The sequence below is a fragment of the Arachis ipaensis genome, chromosome B1 (genome assembly GCF_059453495.1).
Source record: "Arachis ipaensis isolate K30076 ecotype BB chromosome B1, ASM5945349v1, whole genome shotgun sequence".
Classification (NCBI taxonomy): domain Eukaryota; kingdom Viridiplantae; phylum Streptophyta; class Magnoliopsida; order Fabales; family Fabaceae; genus Arachis; species Arachis ipaensis.
Window position 1 is genome coordinate 76,339,340 of NC_142436.1, and position 18,456 is coordinate 76,357,795.

At 41.3% G+C, this 18,456-nt stretch overlaps 1 protein-coding gene and 2 non-coding genes across 3 annotated transcripts; all 3 read left to right on the forward strand.

Moving 5' to 3' along the window:
- The first annotated feature begins 109 nt into the window (after positions 1-109).
- On the forward strand, positions 110-718 carry LOC107608500 (uncharacterized). The gene has a single exon (XM_016310274.1). The coding sequence runs from the start codon at positions 110-112 to the stop codon at positions 716-718; it is 609 nt and encodes a 202-aa protein (XP_016165760.1).
- Positions 719-11,361: 10,643 nt separating this feature from the next.
- On the forward strand, positions 11,362-11,469 carry LOC148577084 (small nucleolar RNA R71). The gene has a single exon (XR_015904561.1). It is a non-coding gene; the product is annotated as a small nucleolar RNA R71 (small nucleolar RNA).
- Positions 11,470-18,111: 6,642 nt separating this feature from the next.
- Positions 18,112-18,219, forward strand: LOC148577085 (small nucleolar RNA R71). The gene has a single exon (XR_015904346.1). It is a non-coding gene; the product is annotated as a small nucleolar RNA R71 (small nucleolar RNA).
- Positions 18,220-18,456: the final 237 nt, after the last annotated feature.

The following is an 18,456-nucleotide window of genomic DNA, read 5'->3' on the forward strand; positions in this document are numbered from 1 at the left end:
TAAGCGTGGCGGCTTTGTCCCTCAAAATAATCAGGGGCAAGGCAACTTCAGGAGGCCTAATACTAGTGCTAATCAGGGAAGGAGATAGGGGAAGCAGCCACAGCAGGATATGAGTTGCCACAGATGTGGGAAATATCATTCAGGGCCATGCAGGTTTGGGACCGGAGTCTGTTATTCCTATGGGCAGCCGGGACACTTGGCTAACAGTTGCCCAGAGAAGAAGAGGTATGAGACAGGCAGAGTGCAGCAACCAGGAAGAGTATACACTACTTCTTTAGTAGGCGCTGAAGGGTCAGAGACATTGATCAGAGGTAACTGTGAGATGGCGGGTAAAACTTTGAATGCTTTGTTTGATTCTGGAGCTACACACTCTTTTATTGCATTTGAGAAGGCTGATGAGTTAGGATTGAAAATAGTAGTATTGGGGTATGATTTAAAGGTGTATAATGCCACCCACGAGGCTATGGTGACTAGGTTAGGGTGCCCCCAAATTCCTTTTCGAATACAACAGCATGATTTTGTGCATAACTTAATTTTTTTGCCGATGACTGGTCTTGTTCTCATTCTGGGATTGGACTGGTTATCCAAGAATCATGTTCTGCTCGATTGCTCTGCAGAAACAGTACATTTTATGCCAGAAGATACAGAAGGGCCGGTTATAGTGAATAATTACTATCTGAATTTCATGATAGTGAACTGTTCTGGGGCCAAATGTTAGGGAATATTATTGTTAACTACGGGCATTTCGGGTGATGACCAAAGCTTGGAGTAAATCCCGGTTGTGTGTGAGTTTTCGGAGGTGTTCCCTGATGAAATTGATGAATTTCCACCAAAATGAGAGGTTGAGTTTGCTATTGATTTGATACCTGGGGCCGGACCAATCTCGAGTGCTCCTTATAGGATGTCGCCTCTAGAAATAGCCGAATTGAAGTCTCAACTGGAGGATCTGTTGGGTAAAAATTTTATCCGACCAAGTGTATCTCCGTGGGATGCACTAGTATTAGTGGTAAAGAAGAGGGAGTATGCGATTATGTGTGGATTACCGGTAGCTGAATAAGGTTACTGTGAAGAATAAATACCCGTTGCCAAGGATTGATGACCTGATGGACCAGTTACAGGGAGCCGGGTGTGTTCTCTAAGATTGATCTACGATCCGGATACCACCAGATAAGGGTCAGAGATGAGAATATTCCTAAAACTACCTTCGGAGTGACTAATGCTCCGGCAATATTCATGGATTACATGAACAAAATTTTCTATCCATATCTGGATAAGTTTGTTGTTGTGTTTATTGACGACATTCTTATCTATTCTAAGATAGAGGATGAGCATGCTGAACACTTGCGAACAGTGCTACAAATTCTGAAGGATAGGAAGTTGTATGCCAAGCTATCCAAGTGTGAGTTCTGGAAGTCTGAAGTGAAATTTCTTGGCCACGTGGTGAGTAAGCAAGGAATAGCAGTGGATCCTGCTAAGGTTGAGGCAGTGATGAATTGGGAGCGGCCAACTTCAGTGACGAAGATCAGGAGTTTCTTAGGCTTGGCGGGTTATTATCGGAGGTTCATTAAAGGGTTTTCACATCTCGCTTTTGAATGGACTCCTGAGTGCAAGGAGAGTTTCCTTGCCTTAAAGCAAAGATTGACTACCGCCCCTGTATTAGTGTTGCCAGAGCCGAGAGAACCATTCAAGGTATATTGCGATGCATCCTTAAAGGGTTTAGAATGCGTGTTAATGCAGCATCACAAAGTTGTAGCTTATGCCTCACGTCAGTTAAGGCCACATGAAAGAAACTATCCAACTCACGATCTGGAGCTTGCAGCCGTTGTCTTTGCCTTGAAGATTTGGAGGTATTACCTCTATGGTGTGAAATTTCAAGTTTTCTCGGACCATAAGAGCTTGAAGTACCTGTTTGAACAAAAAGAGTTGAATATGCGTCAGAGGAGGTGGATGGAACTTCTGAAGGATTATGACTTTGAGTTGAACTACTATCCGGGAAAGGCGAATGTGGTAGCAAATGCTTTGAGTAGGAAATCCCTATGTACCGCTTGGATGATGCTAAGAGAGGAAGAATTGCTAAAAGCCTTTCAAGGATTAAAACTGGGAATCAGAGAAGAGTTTGGGACTTTATGCCTAAGCCAGTTACAGATCTCAAGTGACTTCAAGGCTGAACTAGTAAAGGCTCATCAGAATGACCAAGAATTATATAAGATTTTGCCGGCAATTGAGAAAGGCAAGCAATAGAGAGTGTCAGAAGATAAAGATGGGTTGTGGAGGTTCAAGGGTTAGATAATTGTGCTAGATGTCGGGGATTTGCGATAGAGCATATTGGAAGAAGCTCACAAGAGCGGGTTCTCCATTCATCCTGGAAGCACCAAGATGTACCAAGACCTAAAGACGATGTTCTGGTGGCCAGGAATAAAGAATGATGTGGCGTTACATGTTTCCAAATGCCTAACTTGTCAGAAAGTCAAGATTGAACACCAAAGACTAGCAGGGACCCTTCAACCTTTGGAGATTCCACAGTAGAAATGGGAGAGAATTGCTATGGATTTTGTGTTGGGTTTACCAAGGACTCGGACAGGTTGTGATGCTATCTGAGTGGTTGTAGATCGACTGACCAAGTCAGCCCATTTCCTGCCTATTCGGATAAGTTGCACTATGAAGAAATTGGCGCGGTTATACATAAAGGAGATTGTGAGATTACATGACGTACCTTCCACCATTATATCTGATAGAGATCCTCGCTTTACATCACGGTTCTAGGGAGCTTTTCAGCGAGCTTTTGGCACTCAATTAAGTCTAAGTACTGCATACCATCCTCAGACGGATGGCCAATCAGAAAGAACAATCCAAACCTTAGAAAACATGTTAAGAGCTTGTGTTTTGGACCAGCCGGCGAGCTGTGATCGATATATGCCTCTGGCGGAATTTGCTTATAACATTAGCTATCATGCGAGTATTGGAATGGCTCCATATGAGACTTTGTATGGAAGGAAATGTCAGTCTCCGTTATGTTGGTATGAAGCAGGAGAAAAGAGCCTGATAGGACCTGAAATGATAAGTGAAACCACTGAGCAAATAAAGAAAATCCGAAGTCGAATGCTTGAAGCTCAAAGCCGTCAAAAGAGCTATGCTGACCGAAGGCGAAAGCCTTTAGAATTTGAGGAAGGAGAGCACGTTTTCCTAAAGGTTACTCCAACCACTGGAATTGGGAGATCCATCAAAACTAAAAAGTTAAATCCCATTACATTGGGCCATTTGAGATTTGGAAGAGAATTGGACCAGTGGTGTATAGGATCACTTTACCACCCCATCTTTCGAACCTGTATGACGTGTTCCACGTATCACAGTTTTGAAAATACACTTTTGATCCTAGTCATGTCCTAGAACCGAAATCAGTTCAAGTGAGAGAAGATCTACGAGAAGCTGATGAGCGGATAATTTATACGCTTTTTGGCATTATTTTTAGTATGTTTTCAGTAGATTTTAGTTAGTTTTTATTATATTTTTATTAGTTTTTATTTAAAATTCACTTTTCTGGACTTTACTATGAGTTTGTGTGTTTTTCTGTGATTTCAGGTATTTTCTGGCTGAAATTGAGGGACCTGAGCAAAAATCTGATTCAGAGGCTGAAAAAGGACTGCAGATGCTATTAGATTCTGACCTCCCTGCACTCAAAGTGGATTTGCTGGAGCTACAAAAGTCCAATTGGCGCGCTCTCAATTGTGTTGGAAAGTAGACATCCTGGGCTTTCCAGCAATATATAATAGTTCATACTTTGCCCAAGATTTGATGGCCCAAACTGGCGGTCCAAGTCAGCTTAAGAATTCTGGCGTTTAACGCCAGAACTGGCATAAAAGCTGGAGTTAAACGCCCAAACTGGCACAAAAACTGGCATTTAACTCCAAGAAAAGTCTCTACACATGAAAGCTTCAATGCTCAGCCCAATCACACACCAAGTGGGTCCTGAAAGTGGATTTTTACACTAAACACCCTAGCTTACTCATTTTCTGTAACCCTAGGTCACTAGTTTACTATAAGAACTATTTTTAGTAATTCATCTTGTATCTCATGATATTCTACACATTTCATATTGTATCTTCTACGGTATGAGTCTCTAAACCCCATTGTTGGGGTAAAGAGCTCTGCTGTGTTTCGGTGAATTAATGCAATTACTACTGTTTTCCATTCTATCACGTTTGCTTCTATTCTAAGATATTCATTCGCACTTCAACCTGATGAATATGATGATCCGTGACAATCATCATCATTCTCACCTATGAACGCGTGCCTGACAACCACTTCCGTTCTACATGCAATCAAGCTTGAATGTGTATCTCTTGGGTTTCTAATCTAAGATTAGAACCTTCGTGGTACAGGCTAGAATTATTGGCAGCCATTCCTGAGGTCCGAAAAGTCTAAACCTTGTCTGTGGTATTCCGAGTAGGATCTGGGAAGGATGACTATGACGAGCTTCAAACTCGCGAGTGTTGGGCGTGTGACAGACGCAAAAGGATTAATGGATCCTATTCCAGCATGATCGAGAATCGACAGATGATTAGCCGTGCGGTGACAGCGTGCGTAGAACATTTTTACTGAGAGGACGGGAAGTAGCCATTGACAACGGTGATGCCCAGCATAAAGCTTGCCATGGAAGGAGCCTTGCGTGTGTGAAGAAGAAGATAGTAGGAAAGCAGAGATTCAGGGGACAGAGCATCTCCAAAACCTCAACCTATTCTTCATTACTGCATAACAAGTATTTATTCATGTTCTTTTACTTTTTACAATTAAATCTGAGAATTATTGATATCCTGACTAAGAGTTACAAGATAACTGGTGCACGAAATTGTGATCATTCATTCCTTGGTAACGGCGCTAAAAACTTAATACGCATGTTCATAATTTTAGTTCTTTTTCACAATTTCGATACAACTAACCAGCAAGTACATTGGGTCGTCCAAGTAATAAACCTTACGTGAGTAAGGGTCGATCCCACGGAGATTGTCGGCTTGAAGCATACTATGGTCACCTTGTAAATCTCAGTCAGGCGGATTCAAAAGGTTATAGAGTTTTAATAATTAAAAGATAAATAAAACATAAACTAGGATAGAGATACTTATGTAATTCATTGGTGAGAATTTCAGATAAGCATATAGAGAAGCTTTCGTTCCTCTGAACCTCTGCTTTCCTACTGTCTTCATCCAATCATTCCTACTCCTTTCCATGGCAAGCTTTATATAGGGCATCACCATTGTCAATGGATACATCCCATCCTCTCTGTGAAAATGGTCCAATGCGCTGTCACTGCATGGCTAATCATCTGTCGGTTCTCGATCATACTGGAATAGGATTTACTATCCTTTTGCGTCTGTCACTACGCCCAGCACTCGCGAGTTTGAAGCTCGTCACAGCCATCCCTTCGCAGATCCTACTCGAAATACCACAGACAAGGTTTAGACTTTCCAGATCTCAGGAATATCCATCCATGGGTTCTAACTTATACCACGAAGACTCTAATATCTCAGACTCTGTCCCCTGTATTAGATATCTAAGAGATACTCATTCTAGCTTGTTTGCATGTAGAATGGAGGTGTTTGTCAGGCACGCGTTCATAAGTGAGAATGATGATGAGCATCACATAATCATCACATTCATCATGTTCTTGTGTGCGAATGGATATCTTAGAATAGGAATAAGCTTGAATTGAATAGAAAAACAATAGAACTTTGCATTAATCTGTGAGGAACAACAGAGCTCCACACCTTAATCTATGGTGTGTAGAAACTCTACCGTTGAAAATACATAAGTGATAAGGTCCAGGCATGGCCGAATGGCCAGCCTCCTAAACATGATCAAAGGATCAAAAGATAATCCAAAGATAAAACTCAGGATGTAAATACAATAGTAAAAAGTCCTATTTATGCTAAACTAGTTATTAGGGTTTACAGAAATGAGTAAATGATGCAGAAATCCACTTCTGGGGCCCACTTGGTGCGTGCTTGGGCTGAGCATTGAGCTTTTACACGTGTAGAGGCTTCTCTTGGAGTTGAACGCCAGTTTGTAACCTGTTTCTGGCGTTTAACTCCACTTTGCAACCTGTTTCTGGCGTTTAACTCCACTTTGCAGCATGGAACTGGCGTTGAACGCCAGTTTGCATCGTCTAAACTCGGGCAAAGTTTGGACTATTATATATTGCTAGAAAGCCCTGGATGTCTACTTTCCAACGCAATTAAGAGCGCGCCATTTAGAGTTCTGTAGCTCCAGAAAATCCACTTTGAGTGCAGGGAGGTCAGAATCCAACACCATCTGCAGTTCTTCTTCAACCTCTGAATCTGATTTTTGCTCAGTTCCCTCAATTTCAGCCAGAAAATACCTGAAATCACAGAAAAATACATAAACTCATAGTAAAGTCCAGAAATGTGAATTTTAATTAAAAACTAATAAAAATATAATAAAAACTAACTAAATCATACTAAAAACTATGTAAAAATAATGCCAAAAAGCGTATAAATTATCCGCTCATCACAACACCAAACTTAAATTGTTGCTTGTCCCCAAGCAACTGAAAATCAAATAGGATAAAAAAAAGAGAATATACTATAAATTCCAAAATATCAATGAAACTTAGCTCCAATCAAATGAGCGGGACTTGTAGCTTTTTGCCTCTTGAATAGTTTTGGCATCTCACTTTATCCATTGAAGTTCAGAATGATTGGCATCTATAGGAACTCAGAGTTCAGATAGTGTTATTGATTCTCCTAGTTCAGTATGTTGATTCTTGAACACAGCTACTTTATGAGTCTTGGCCGTTGCCCTAAGCACTTTGTTTTCCAGTATTACCACCGGATACATAAATGCCACAGACACATAACTGGGTGAACCTTTTCAGATTGTGACTCAGCTTTGCTAAAGTCCCCAATTAGAGGTGTCCAGGGTTCTTAAGCACACTCTGTTTTTGCTTTGGATCTTGACTTTAACCGCTCAGTCTCAAGTTTTCACTTGACACCTTCACGCCACAAGCACATGGTTAGGGACAGCTTGGTTTAGCCGCTTAGGCCAGGATTTTATTCCTTTAGGCCCTCCTATCCACTGATGCTCAAAGCCTTGGATCCTTTTTATTACCCTTGCCTTTTGGTTTTAAGGGCTATTGGCTTTTTGCTCTTGCCTTTTGGTTTTAAGAGCTTTTGGCTTTTTCTGCTTGCTTTTTCTTTTTTTTTTCGTCATTTTTCTTTTCTCTTTTTTTTTTCTGCAAGCTTTTGTATTCACTGCTTTTTCTTGCTTCAAGAATCATTTTTATGATTTTTCAGATTATCAAATAACATTTCTCTTTTTTCATCATTCTTTCAAGAGCCAACATATTTAACATTCATAAACATCAACTTCAAAAGACATATGCACTGTTCAAGCATTCATTCAGAAAACAAAAAGTGTTGCCACCACATCAAAATAATTAAACTGGTTTCAAGGATGAATTCGAAACCATGTACTTCTTGTTCTTTTGTAATTAAAACATTTTTCATTCAAGAGAGGTGATGGATTCATATTTATAACTTTAAGGCATAGACAATTTGACACTAATGATCATATAGTAAAGGCACAAACATAAATAACACATAATGCTCAAAAACTGAAAAGCAGAAAATAAATAGACAAGGAGATTAAGGAATGAGTCCACCTTAGTGAGGGTGGCGTCTTCCTCTTCTTGAAGAACCAATGGTGCTCTTGAGCTCCTCTATGTCTCTTCCTTGTCTTTCTTGCACCTCCCTCAAAGCTCTTTGATCTTCTCTAATTTCATGGAGGATGATGGAATGCTCTTGGTGCTCCATCCTTAGTTGTCCCATGTTGGAGCTTAATTCTCCTAGGAAAGTGTTGATTTGCTCCCAATAGTTTTGTGGAGGAAAGTGCATCCCCTGAGGCATCTCAGGGATTTTATGGTGGAGAATTTCCTCATGCTCTTGCTGAGGTCCAAGATCTTTTATTTGCTCCATCCTTTTCTTAGTGATGGGCTTGTCATCTTCAATGAGGATGTCTCCCTCTATGTCAATTCCAGCCGAATTATAGAGGTGGCAAATAAGGTGAGAAAAGGCTAACCTTGCCAAAGTGGAGGACTTGTCAGCCACCTTGTAGAGTTCTTGAGGTATAATCTCATGAACTTCCACCTCTTCTCCAATCATGATACTATGGATCATGATGGCCCGGTCTATAGTAACTTTAGACCGGTTACTAGTAGGAATGATTGAGCGTTGAATGAACTCTAGCCATCCCCTAGCCACTAGTTTGAGGTCATGCCTTCTTAATTGAACCGGCTTGCCTCTTGAGTCAATTTTCCATTGAGCTCCTTCCTCACATATGTCTATGAGGACTTGGTCCAACCTTTGATCAAAGTTGACCCTTCTTGTGTAGGGGCGTGCGTTTTCTTCCATCATTGGCAAGTTGAACGCCAGCCTTACATTTTCCGGACTGAAATCTAAGTATTTCCCCCGAAGCACGGTAAGCCAATGCTTTGGATTCGGGTTCACACTTTGATCATGGTTCCTAGTGATCCATGCGTTTGCATAGAACTCTTGAACCATTAGGATCCCGACTTGTTGAATGGGTTTGGTGAGAACTTCCCAACCTCTTCTTTGGATCTCAAGTCGGATCTCCGGATACTCATTCTTTTTGAGCTTGAAAGGAACCTCAGGGATCACTTTCTTCTTGGCCACAACTTCATAGAAGTGGTCTTGATGGACCTTTGAGATGAATCTCTCCATCTCCCATGACTCAGAAGTGGAAGCAATTGCCTTCCCTTTCCTCTTTCTAGAGGTTTCTCTGGTCTTAGGTGCCATAAATGGTTATGGAAAAACAAAAATCTATGCTTTCACCACATCAAACTTAAAATGTTTTCTCGTCCCCGAGCAAAAGAAGAAAGAAAGAAAGAGAAGAAGAAGAGAAATGGAGGAGAGGGAGAAAGAGGTGTTTTCGGCCAAGGGTGAATATAGGGTTGTGTTGTGTGAAAATGAAGAAGGAATGAGGGGTTTATATAGGAGTGAGGGGAGGGTGAAGTTTCGGCCATTAGGGTTGGGTTTGGGAGGGAAATTAGTTTGAATTTGAAGGTAGGTGGGGTTTTGGGGAAGAGAGGATGGATGTGAGTGGTGAAGAGGTGATGGGGAAGAGTGATTGAGTTGATTGATGAAGGGTATTTGGGGAAGAGAATCATGAAAAGGTGTGAAGAGGAGAGAGAAGATGATGTGGGGACCCTGTGGGGTCCACAGGTCTTGAGGGGATCCTGTGGGGTCCACAGATCAAGTGAAGTAAAGGACTTAACATCCCTGCTCCAATTAGGCGTGTAAAACGTTCTTGCTGTGCAATCCTGGCATTTAACGCCAAACTGCTGCCTGTTTCTGGCGTTAAACGCCCAAATGTAGCTTGTTTCTGGCGTTTAACACCAGGTAGATGCTTGGTTCTGGCGTTAAACGCCAGCTTGGTGCTTGTTTCTGGCGTTAAACGCCAGATAGATGCTTGGTTCTGGCGTTCAAATGCCAGACTACTCTCCTCCAGGGTGTGCTATTTTTAATGCTGTTTTTCATTTTGATTTTTATTTTCAGTAGTTATTGTGACTCCACATAATCATCAACCTAAAGAAATCATAAAATAACAATGGAAAATAAATAAATATAATTAGATAACATTGGGTTGCCTCCCAACAAGCGCTTCTTTAATGTCAATAGCTTGACAATGAGCTCTCATGGAGCCTCATAGATAATCAGAGCAAGGTTGGAACCTCCCAACACCAAACTTAGAGTTTGACTATGGGGGCTTTGGTTGACTCTGCAGTGAGAGAAGCTTTTCATGCTTCCTCTCCATGGTTACAGAAGGAGATCCTTGAGTTTTAAACACAAGGTTGTCGTCATTCAGTTGAAGGATCAATTCTCCTCTATCCACATCAATCACAGCTCTTGCTGTGGCTAGGAAGGGTCTTCCAAGGATGATGGATTCATTCTCATCCTTCCCAGTGTCTAGGATTATGAAATCAGCAGGGATGTAAAGGCCTTTAACCTTTACTAGCACGTCCTCTACTTGTCCATAAGCCTGTTTTCTTGAGTTGTCTGCCATCTCTAATGAGATTCTGGCAGCTTGCACCTCGAAGATTCCCAGTTTCTCCATTACAGAGAGTGGCATGAGGTTTATCCCTGACCCAAGGTCACATAGAGCCTTCTCAAAGGTCATGGTGCCTATGGTACAAGGTATTAAGAATTTTCCAGGATCCTGTTTCTTCTGAGGCAATGTCAGTTGATCCAGATCACTCAGTTCATTGATGAGCAAGGGAGGTTTATCTTCCCAAGTCTCATTACCAAATAATTTGGCATTCATCTTTATGATTGCACCAAGGTACTTGGCAACTTGCTCTTCAGTGACATCTTCATTCTCTTCAGAAGAAGAATACTCATCAGAGCTCATGAATGGCATAAGGAGGTTCAATGAAATCTCTATGGTCTCTAGATGAGCCTCAGATTCCTTTGGTTCCTCAGAGGAAAACTCCTTGTTGATCACTGGACGTCCCAGGAGGTCTTTCTCACTGGGATTCACGTCCTCTCCCTCCCTTGTAGGTTCGGCCATGATGGTTAAATCAATGGCCTTGCACTCTCTTTTTGGATTCTCTTCTGTATTGCTCGGGAGAGTACTAGGAGGAGTTTCAGTGACTCTTTTACTCAGCTGGCCCACTTGTGCCTCCAATTTTCTAATGGAGGACCTTGTTTCATTCATGAAACTTAAAGTGGCCTTAGATAGATCAGAGACTATATTTGCTAAGCTAGATGGATTCTGCTCAAAATTCTCTGTCTGTTGCTGAGTGGATGATGGAAAAGGCTTGCTATTGCTAAACCTGTTTCTTCCACCATTATTAAAGCCTTGTTGAGGATTTTTTTGATCCTTCCATGAGAAATTTAGATGATTCCTCCATGAGGGATTATAGGTGTTTCCATAGGGTTCACCCATGTAATTCACCTCTGCTATTGCAGGGTTCTCAGGATCATAAGCTTCTTCTTCAGAAGATGCCTCTTTAGTATTGTTGGATGATTCCTTCAATCCATTCAAACTCTGAGAGATCATATTGACTTGCTGAGTCAATATTTTATTCTGAGCCAATATGGCATTCAGAGTATCAATTTCAAGAACTCCCTTCCTCATAGGCGTCCCATTATTCACAGGGTTCCTTTCAGAAGTGTACATGAACTGGTTATTTGCAACCATGTCAATGAGTTTTTGAGCTTCTACAGGTGTTTTCTTTAGGTGAATGGATCCACCTGCAGAATGGTCCAGTGACATCTTTGATAGCTCAGACAGACCATCATAGAATATATCCAGGATGGTTCATTCTGAAAGCATGTCAGAAGGACACTTTTTGGTCAGTTCCTTGTATCTCTCCCAAGCTTCATAGAGGGATTCACCTTCCTTTTGTCTGAAGGTTTGAACATCCACTCTAAGCTTACTAAGATTTTGAGGAGGAAAGGACTTGGCTAAGAAAGCCGTGACCAGCTTATCCCAAGAGTTCAGGCTATCCTAAGGTTGAGAGTCCAACCATATTCTAGCTCTGTCTCTTACAGCAAATGGGAAAAGCATAAGCCTGTAGACCTCGGGATCAACCCCATTGGTCTTAACAGTATCACAGATCTGCAAGAACTCAGTTAAGAACTGAAAAGGATCTTCAGATGGAAGTCCATGAAACTTGCAATTCTGTTGCATCAGAGAAACTAATTGAGGTTTAAGCTCAAAGTTGTTTGCTCCAGTGGCAGGAATTGAGATGCTTCTTCCATGAAAATTGGAATTTGGTGCAGTAAAGTCACCAAGCATCTTCCTTGCATTGTTATTATTTTCGGCCATGTCTCCTTCTTTTTCGAAAATTTCTGTCAGATTTTCTCCAGAGAGTTGTGCTTTAGCTTCCCTTAGCTTCCTCTTCAGAGTTCTTTCAGGTTCAGGATCGGCTTCAACAAGAATGTTCTTGTCCTTGTTCCTGCTCATCTAATTAGAATCTGAGCTTCACTCAAAAAACTATGAGGTATTATTGCTTCTTGTCTAGTTGCTTGGGGACAAGCAACAGTTTAAGTTTGGTGTTGTGATGAGCGGATATTTTATACGCTTTTTGGGGTTAATTTCATGTAGTTTTTAGTATGTTTTAGTTAGTTTTTAGTATATTTTCATTAGTTTCTAGGAAAAATTCATATTTCTGGACTTTACTATGAGTTTGTGTGTTTTTCTGTAATTTCAGGTATTTTCTGGCTGAAATTGAGGGAGCTGAGCAAAAATCTGATTCAGGCTGAAAAAGGACTGCTGATGTTGTTGGATTCTGACCTCTCTGCACTCAGAATGGATTTTCTGGAGCTACAGAAGTCCAATTGGCACGCTCCCAATTGCGTTAGAAAGTAGACATCCAGGGCTTTCCAGCAATATATAATAGTCTATACTTTGCTCAAGGATAGACGGCGTAAACTGGCGTTCAACGCCAGTTCCATGTTGCAGTCTGGCGTTAAACGCCAGAAACAGGTTACAAGTTGGAGTTAAACGCCCAAAACAGGTTATAACCTGGCGTTTAACTCCAGAAACAGCCTAGGCACGTGTAAATCTTAAGTCTCAGCCCCAGCACACACCAAATGGGCCCCAAAAGTGGATTTCTGCACTATCTATCATAGTTTACTCATTCTCTGCAAACCTAGATTACTAGCTCACTATTTAAACAACTTTTAGAGGATTATTTTGGACCTCATGACATTTTAGATCTGAACTTTGTACTCTTTGACGGCATGAGTCTCTAAACTCCATTGTTGGGGGTGAGGAGCTCTGCTATGTCTCGATGAATTAATGCAATTATTTCTGTTTTCTATTCAAACATGCTTGTTTCTATCTAAGATGTTCATTCGCACTTCAATATGATGGATGTGATGATCCGTGACACTCATTACCATTCTCAACCTATGAACGCATACCTGACAACCACCTCCGTTCTACCTTCGATTGAATGAGTATCTCTTGGATTCCTTAATCAGAATCTTCGTGGTATAAGCTAGAATCCATTGGCAGCATTCTTGAGAATCTGGAAAGTCTAAACCTTGTCTATGGTATTCCGAGTAGGATTCAAGGATTGAATGACTGTGACGAGCTTCAAACTCACAAGGGTTGGGCGTAGTGACAGACACAAAAGGATCAATGGATCCTATTCCAACATGAGTGAGAACCGACAGATGATTAGCCGTGCAGTGACAGCGTACCTGGACCATTTTCACTGAGAGGACAGATGGTATCCATTGACAATGGTGATCCACCAACACACAACTTGCCATAGGAAGAACCTTGCATGCGTGAAGAAGAAGACAGGGAGAAAGCAGAGATTCAGAAGACAAAGCATCTCCAAAACTCCAACATATTCTCCATTACTGAATAACAAGTATTTAATTCATGCTCTTTTATTTTTCGCAATCCAAACTGATAATTATAATTGATATCCTGACTAAGAATTACAAAATAACTATAGATTGCTTCAAGCCAACAATCTCTGTGGGATTCGACCCTTACTCACGTAAGGTATTACTTGGACGACCCAGTGCACTTGCTGGTTAGTGGTATGAGTTGTGAAAAGTGTGATTTACAATTCGTGCACCAAATTTGTGATGAGCGGATATTTTATACGCTTTTTGGGGTTAATTTCATGTAGTTTTTAGTATGTTTTAGTTAGTTTTTAGTATATTTTCATTAGTTTCTAGGCAAAATTCATATTTCTGGACTTTACTATGAGTTTGTGTGTTTTTCTGTAATTTCAGGTATTTTCTGGCTAAAATTGAGGGAGCTGAGCAAAAATCTGATTCAGGCTGAAAAAGGATTGCTGATGTTGTTGGATTCTGACCTCTCTGCACTCGGAATAGATTTTCTGGAGCTACAGAAGTCCAATTGGCGCGCTCCCAATTGCGTTGGAAAGTAGACATCCAGGGCTTTCCAGAAAAATATAATATTCCATACTTTACTCAAGGATAGATGACGTAAACTGGCGTTCAACACCAGTTCTATGTTGTAGTCTGGCGTTAAACGCCAGAAACAGGTTACAAGTTGGAATTAAACGCCCAAAACAGGTTACAACCTGGCGTTTAACTCCAGAAACAGCCTAAGCACGTGTAAAGCTTAAGTCTCAGCCCTAGCACACACCAAATGGGCCCCAGAAGTGGATTTTTGCACTATCTATCATAGTTTACTCATTCTCTGCAAACCTAGATTACTAGCTTACTATTTAAACAACTTTTAGAGGATTATTTTGGATCTCATGACATTTTAGATCTGAACTTTGTACTCTTTGATAGCATGAGTCTCTAAACTCCATTGTTGGGGTGAGGAGCTCTGCTGTGTCTCGATGAATTAATGCAATTATTTCTGTTTTCTATTCAAACACGCTTGTTTCTATCTAAGATGTTCATTCGCACTTCAATATGATGGATGTGATGATCCGTGACACTCATCACCATTCTCAACCTATGAACGCGTGCCTGACAACCACCTCCGTTCTACCTTCGATTGAATGAGTATCTCTTGGATTCCTTAATCAGAATCTTCGTGGTATAAGCTAGAATCCATTGGCAGCATTCTTGAGAATCCGGAAAGTCTAAACCTTGTCTGTGGTATTCTGAGTAGGATTCAGGGATTGAATGACTGTGACGAGCTTCAAACTCACAAGGGTTGGGCGTAGTGACGCAAAAGGATCAATGGATCCTAATCCAGCATGAGTGAGAACCGACAGATGATTAGCCGTGTGGTGACAGTGTACCTGGACCATTTTCACTGAGAGGACGGATGGTATCCATTGACAACGGTGATCCAACAACACACAGCTTGCCATAGGAAGAACCTTGCGTTCGTGAAGAAGAAGACAGGGAGAAAGCAGAGATTCAGAAGACAAAGCATCTCCAAAACTCCAACATATTCTCCATTACTGCATAACAAGTATTTAATTCATGCTCTTTTATTTTTCGCAATCCAAACTGATAATTATAATTGATATCTTGACTAAGAATTACAAAATAACCATAGATTGCTTCAAGCCAACAATCTCCGTGGGATTCGACCTTTACTCATGTAAGGTATTACTTGGACGACCCAGTGCACTTGCTGGTTAGTGGTACGAGTTGTGAAAAGTATGATTTACAATTCGTGCACCAAATCGTTCATTCCTTGGTAACTGCGCTAAAAACTTAATACGCATGTTCATAATTTTAGTTCTTTTTCACAATTTTGATACAACTAACCAGCAAGTGCACTGGGTCGTCCAAGTAATAAACCTTACGTGAGTAAGGGTCGATCCCACAGAGATTGTCGGCTTGAAGCAAGCTATGGTCACCTTGTAAATCTCAGTCAGGCAGATTCAAAAGGTTATAGAGTTTTAATAATTAAAAGATAAATAAAACATAAACTAGGATAGAGATACTTATGTAATTCATTGGTGAGAATTTCAGATAAGCATATAGAGATGCTTTCGTTCCTCTGAACCTCTGCTTTCCTGCTGTCTTCATCGAATCATTCCTACTCCCTTCCATGGCAAGGTTTATGTAGGGCATCACCGTTGTCAATGGCTACATCCCATCCTCTCTGTGAAAATGGTCCAATGCGTTGTCACTGCATGGCTAATCATCTGTCGGTTCTCGATCATACTGGAATAGGATTTACTATCCTTTTGCGTCTGTCACTATGCCCAGCACTCGCGAGTTTGAAGCCCGTCATAGCCATCCCTTCCCAGATCCTACTCGGAATACCACAGACAAGGTTTAGACTTTCCGGAGAGGTGTTGGGGAAGAGTGATTGAGTTGATTGGTGAAGGGTATTTGGGGAAGAGAGTTATGAAAAGGTGTGAAGAGGAGAGAGAAGAAGATGTGGGGACCCTGTGGGGTCCACAGGTCCTGAGGGAATCCTGTGGGATCCACAGATCCTGTGGTGATCCTGTGGGGTCCACAGATCCTGAGGTGTCAAGGGTTTTTCATCCCTGCACCTTTTAGACGTGTAAAACGCCCTATACATGCAATCCTGGCGTTTAACGCCAGACTGTTGCTTATTTCTGGCGTTAAACGCCACTTCCATGCTTTGTTCTGGCGTTTAACACCAGGTAGATGCTGGTTTCTGGCGTTAAACGCCAGCTTGGTGCCTGTTTCTGGTGTTAAACGCCAGACAGATGCTTGTTTCTGGCGTTTAAATGCCAGACTGCTCTCCTCCAGGGTGTGCTATTTTTTTCTGTTGTTTTTCATTTTGTTTTTGATTTTTCAGTAGTTTTTGTGACTTTACATTATCATCAACCTAATAAAACACGAAATAACAATAGAAAATAAATAAATATAATTAGATAACATTGGGTTGCCTCCCAACAAGCACTTCTTTAATGTCAATAGCTTGACAGTGAGCTCTCATGGAGCCTCATAGATGTTTAGAGCATTGTTGGAACCTCCCAACACCAAACTTAGAGTTTGAATGTGGGGGTTCAACACCAAACTTAGAGTTTGGTTGTGGCCTCCCAACACCAAACTTAGAGTTTGACTATGGGGGCTTTGGTTGACTCTGCAGTGAGAGAAGCTTTTCATGCTTCCTCTCCATGGTTACAGAAGGAGATCCTTGAGTTTTAAACACAAGGTTGTCATCATTCAGTTGAAGGATCAATTCTCCTCTATCCACATCAATCACAGCTCTTGCTGTGGCTAGGAAGGGTCTTCCAAGGATGATGGATTCATTCTCATCCTTCCCAGTGTCTAGGATTATGAAATCAGCAGGGATGTAAAGGCCTTTAACCTTTACTAGCACGTCCTCTACTTGTCCATAAGCCTGTTTTCTTGAGTTGTCTGCCATCTCTAATGAGATTCTGGCAGCTTGCACCTCGAAGATTCCCAGTTTCTCCATTACAGAGAGTGGCATGAGGTTTATCCCTGACCCAAGGTCACATAGAGCCTTCTCAAAGGTCATGGTGCCTATGGTACAAGGTATTAAGAATTTTCCAGGATCCTGTTTCTTCTGAGGCAATGTCAGTTGATCCAGATCACTCAGTTCATTGATGAGCAAGGGAGGTTTATCTTCCCAAGTCTCATTACCAAATAATTTGGCATTCATCTTTATGATTGCACCAAGGTACTTGGCAACTTGCTCTTCAGTGACATCTTCATTCTCTTCAGAAGAAGAATACTCATCAGAGCTCATGAATGGCATAAGGAGGTTCAATGAAATCTCTATGGTCTCTAGATGAGCCTCAGATTCCTTTGGTTCCTCAGAGGAAAACTCCTTGTTGATCACTGGACGTCCCAGGAGGTCTTTCTCACTGGGATTCACGTCCTCTCCCTCCCTTGTAGGTTCGGCCATGATGGTTAAATCAATGGCCTTGCACTCTCTTTTTGGATTCTCTTCTGTATTGCTCGGGAGAGTACTAGGAGGAGTTTCAGTGACTCTTTTACTCAGCTGGCCCACTTGTGCCTCCAATTTTCTAATGGAGGACCTTGTTTCATTCATGAAACTTAAAGTGGCCTTAGATAGATCAGAGACTATATTTGCTAAGCTAGATGGATTCTTCTCAGAATTCTCTGTCTGTTGCTGAGTGGATGATGGAAAAGGCTTACTATTGCTAAACCTGTTTCTTCCACCATTATTAAAGCCTTGTTGAGGCTTTTGTTGATCCTTCCATGAGAAATTTGGATGATTCCTCCATGAGGGATTATAGGTGTTTCCATAGGGTTCACTCTTGTAATTCACCTCTGCTATTGCAGTGTTCTCAGGATCATAAGCTTCTTCTTCAGAAGATGCCTTTTTAGTATTGTTGGATGATTCCTTCAATCCATTCAGACTCTGAGAGATCATATTGACTTGCTGAGTCAATATTTTATTCTAAGCCAATATGGCATTCAGAGTATCAATTTCAAGAACTCCCTTCCTCATAGGCGTCCCATTATTCACAGGATTCCTTTCAGAAGTGTACATGAACTGGTTATTTGCAACCATGTCAATGAGTTCTTGAGCTTTTGCAGGCGTTTTCTTTAGGTGAATGGATCCACCTTCAGAATGGTCCAGTGACATCTTTGATAGCTCAGACAGACCATCATAGAATATATCCAGGATGGACCATTCTGAAAGCATGTCAGAAGGACACTTTTTGGTCAGTTTCTTGTATCTCTCCCAAGCTTCATAGAGGGATTCACCTTCCTTTTGTCTGAAGGTTTGAACATCCACTCTAAGATTACTAAGCTTTTGAGGAGGAAAGAACTTGGCTAAGAAAGCCGTGACCAGTTTATCCCAAGAGTTCAGGCTATCCTTAGGTTGAGAGTCCAACCATATTCTAGCTCTGTCTCTTACAGCAAATGGGAAAAGCATAAGCCTGTAGACCTCGGGATCAACCCTATTGGTCTTAACAGTATCACAGATATGCAAGAACTCAGTTAAGAACTGAAAAGGATCTTCAGATGAAAGTCCATGAAA